Source organism: Halyomorpha halys, unplaced genomic scaffold, assembly GCF_000696795.3.
Source record: "Halyomorpha halys isolate HHAL.00 unplaced genomic scaffold, Hhal_1.1 Scaffold254.1, whole genome shotgun sequence".
In the NCBI taxonomy this organism is placed as follows: Eukaryota; Metazoa; Arthropoda; class Insecta; order Hemiptera; family Pentatomidae; genus Halyomorpha; species Halyomorpha halys.
The window spans coordinates 449129-453022 of NW_027109499.1; the positions used below are offsets into that span (position 1 = coordinate 449129).

General features: G+C 32.2%; 1 protein-coding gene across 1 annotated transcript in view; it reads right to left on the bottom strand.

The window, feature by feature from the left end:
- Positions 1-2291: 2291 nt before the first annotated feature.
- The window catches only part of LOC106680325 (zinc finger protein 431), a 9549-nt gene continuing 7946 nt past the window's right edge, over positions 2292-3894 (bottom strand). Inside the window, exon 6 of the mRNA XM_067047681.1 lies at positions 2292-3834. Within this exon, the coding sequence (XP_066903782.1) occupies positions 3035-3834 (800 nt within the window). The 3' untranslated portion in view covers positions 2292-3034. The remainder of the gene's footprint in view (positions 3835-3894) is intronic.

Below are 3894 nucleotides of genomic sequence, written 5' to 3' on the forward strand. Positions count from 1 at the left end.
CAATTGTACGGGCTGGAACCGGACGTGGCAATGCCAAAGGCAATTGCGCCATACAATCATTCGGTGCACATCGTTACGGGGTTGCACTATTGAGAGCATTGAATAATGTTGTAACTATTGAGAACATTAGAGAACCCAAAAAGCGCAGGACCGTTCATATTGAACAACTTAAAATCCCACTAACCGAAACACCTGCACAAGAGTAATCCGGAGTGTCCTCATCTCAACTTATCTGTTGTGTTGTTTTCTTAAGTGGTGATTAATTTTTTTTTAATTTATCTTTGATTAAGGCGACGTATTGAATAGATTACGTTGCATTTTTTTTTTTAAATTGTATAAATTCATAATTTTATTTTTGTTTTGCTTTACTTTTAGTTTGTAATAAGCGATTACGAGGAGTATCTATCTTTTGCTTTCTTTATTGTATATAGTCTATTGTAAATAGTTATTGTTGTTTTATTTTATATTAATTTATTGTATAGTTGAAGTTTACGAGAATTGTTCGTAAACTGGTGGGGGGGAGTTACAGCCTTAGTCAGCTGTTACTTCGATGTCAGCTGACTGAGGAGATCAGCTGATCGCAGGTATATAAAGAGATGTACCGAACCCAATAAAGTTAGCACCTTAACCTTAAAATACCAAAGGTAGTAAAAGGTAAGACACAACACGAATTACTTCTTCTTTTTTCACAGTAGTGCACTTACTAATTCACTTTTATTTCTGTTTTAGAGGGTTCGGAAAAAAAAAAAAAAAAAGGTTAGAATGTTACAGCAGTTCACACGTGTTACATCTTATTCTTTCTTCTCTTTTTTGACATTTGGCTTTTGCCGATACTTAACTGGTGCCGAAACCCGGGAACTTTAGATACCAGATTAATTTTCAGTCTAAAAGAAATTTTTTTTTCATTGTTCTCTTTGAATTATGACCAGTAACGGATTAGTGAGAAAAGCAGTTCTGAACCTACAGAACATGAACCAAAACAACCAACCTCAAGCTGCAGTTAACCAAGCTTTAGCAGCTGGCAACCCACCTCCGCAGGTGATTCAACCATTACCAGAAGTCTCTTTAGCGCAATTTCATGCCACGATGCTTGAATGGATCAAGGTCCGTACGGCAACTGCCCAGGACCTGAGAAAGGCGGTATCGGATCTAGAAAAATTCACCGGAGAGACCGGAGAGTTAAATCATTTATTAAAAGGGGGCGATCGCTTGATGGGGCGAATAGAAGCGAAGATGTCGGAGGATCTCTTAGACAACGAGGATGTATATATATATCAAAATAAAGTTAAATAAGCAAAAGAATAAAATAAAAAGTAAATATGAGGGCTCGGCACCAGCCCCGATGCCACAAAGATCCAGCAAGACGCCAATCTACAGGGGAAAGAACATGGATATTTGCGAAATCTCTGATGGAGAAATGCAGGAGGATGAAGGCCCAAGGCCACGTTAGATGCAAGGACGAAGAAGAAAAACAAAAAGGCCAGACCCTGGAAACGCCACAAGAGAAAAGAGCAGAAAGGAAAGAAAAACCTTACCTTCACTAGCATCCTAGCGAGTATACCAGCAGTCCCTCAGAACCCACGGGAGATACAAACAGCTCCTGTCCCCAGAAGATTTGAAACAAATTCGGGAAATCAAAATAGTTAAAGTGACCTGGAGAGGGGGGCTGTCCAGCTAAAGTATCTATCTTCTCATAAGAACAATTTAAAATTTAATTGATAAAACATAAATATAAGTTAATCATAAGATTTTAAAATATACATTTTTTATTACTTGCTTGTTGGTATTTCAATTGAAATTCACTACTTGCTGAGATGTGTTGTTCATAATAATTTTCAACTGCACAACTTCACTTGAATTATCTTTAAATACTTTAGTTTGAAAGCAATTGAATTTATTGGGTCATTACAAATTAAATTTAATTAACCATTTCATTGTTTACTTCTATTGTTAAAATTAATATACAGTGTAATCTGAACCAATTGCTGCAGGGAAGGTGTTCGGATTACAGAAATGTTAGAAAATATGGTGTAAAAAAATTTAAAAATATGATTGTGCATAACTACTTTTATTTAACTTTGTTTTTAAATATTTTATTGGAAATTTGACAATTTGAAGTTTTAAAAAATTTAAATTAAAAATTTTGAAAAAATTGTTTTCTCTTACATACTCGGTAATACAAAATGATTATTTAATTTGTTAAAACTATAAAATTGTTCATTAATAAGTAAAAAAAGTAAAAATAAAAAATACTCATTGCATAGATTAATTTAAAATGTGACAAAAAAAAAAAAAAAGTTCACCAATAAAATTTGTATATACTATTAATTAAATTAGTTTTACTAAATCCAATGATTTACAAAATAGATATTATGTAATTCCAGCAAAATATATTACTAACACTTCTATAGGAATTAGATTACCCAGAATGAAAACAAAGTACATTAATATGCTATTTAAGACGTCTAAATAACTCAATATTTCAACAGAATTATTTATAAATCATAAATAATTCTTAATTCAAACATATGAAATAAATTATAACTTATAATCTTAGATACTTTCTTGAGACTGGTTAATGTTATTTAAATAAATAATTTAATTTTTATCCATTTTAGTCTCAACACATTTTATTTTCCTTACAAATCCAACGTTTCGGCCAATCCAGCCATCCTCAAGGACAATCTATCACAAAACAGCTTTTATTACATGTGTGATCCTCAACAATTCAAAATACTTAGCAATATTATTTATTATTTATCTTACCTTAGTACAATTTTTGAACTAAATGATTTAAAAACTCAACTTCATACAGGCTATTCTGCCCAGGTCAAAACAACAATTTCTATGAAACATTAAAACATTAGGTAAATATATTGTTTGTTCATAAGTATATCCTACATAATGGTCTAGTTACCTAATTAGTCAATTTTCACATTAAAAACAAAAATTAAAGTTCATTTATTACAGTCACTATTTGTTAAAACTTTATCACAACAAATTGTTTTGTTATGGTAAATCATGCATATGAATTTTACATATTTTTTTCAATCTCATTATCGGTATGATGTTTCTTTATATGTAATTTTAAATAATCACTCCTAGCACCCTTATACTCACATTGAGGACATTGAAAAGGCTTCTCAACACTGTGACGAGACATTACATGTTTTTTTAAAGCACTATTTGTTACAGCTTTATAATCACAGTCAGGGCATGGATAAGGCTTCTCACCAGTATGAAGGCTCATTATATGTAATTTTAATTTATCATTAAATACAGCTTTATAATCACAGTGAGGACATGGGTAAGGCTTCTCACCTGTATGACGGTGCATTATATGTGATTTTATCTGAAGATTCGATACAGCTTTATAATCACAGTGAGGACAATGATAAGGTTTCTCACCAGTATGATGGTGCATTACATGTACTTTTATGTGACGAGTTGTTACAGCTTTATATTCACAATGAGGACATTGATGAGGCTTCTCACCTGTATGATGGTGCATTATATGTGATTTTAAATGACCACTAGTTACAGATCTATAATCACATTGAGGACATTGATGAGGTTTTTCACCTGTATGATGGTGCATTATATGTAATTTTATTTGACCACTTGATACAGCTTTATAATCACAGTGAGGGCATTGTTGAGGCTTCTCACCTGTATGACGGCTCTTGATATGTAATTTTATTCTATCACTAAATACAGCTTTATAATCACAGTAAGGACATTGATGAGGCTTCTCACCTGTATGACGAAACATTATATGTGATTTTATTTGACGATTTGAAACAGCTTTATAATCACAGTGAGGACATTGAAGAGGTTTCTCACCAGTATGATTATGCAATATATGTTTCTTCAAATAACCATTTGTAACAGCTT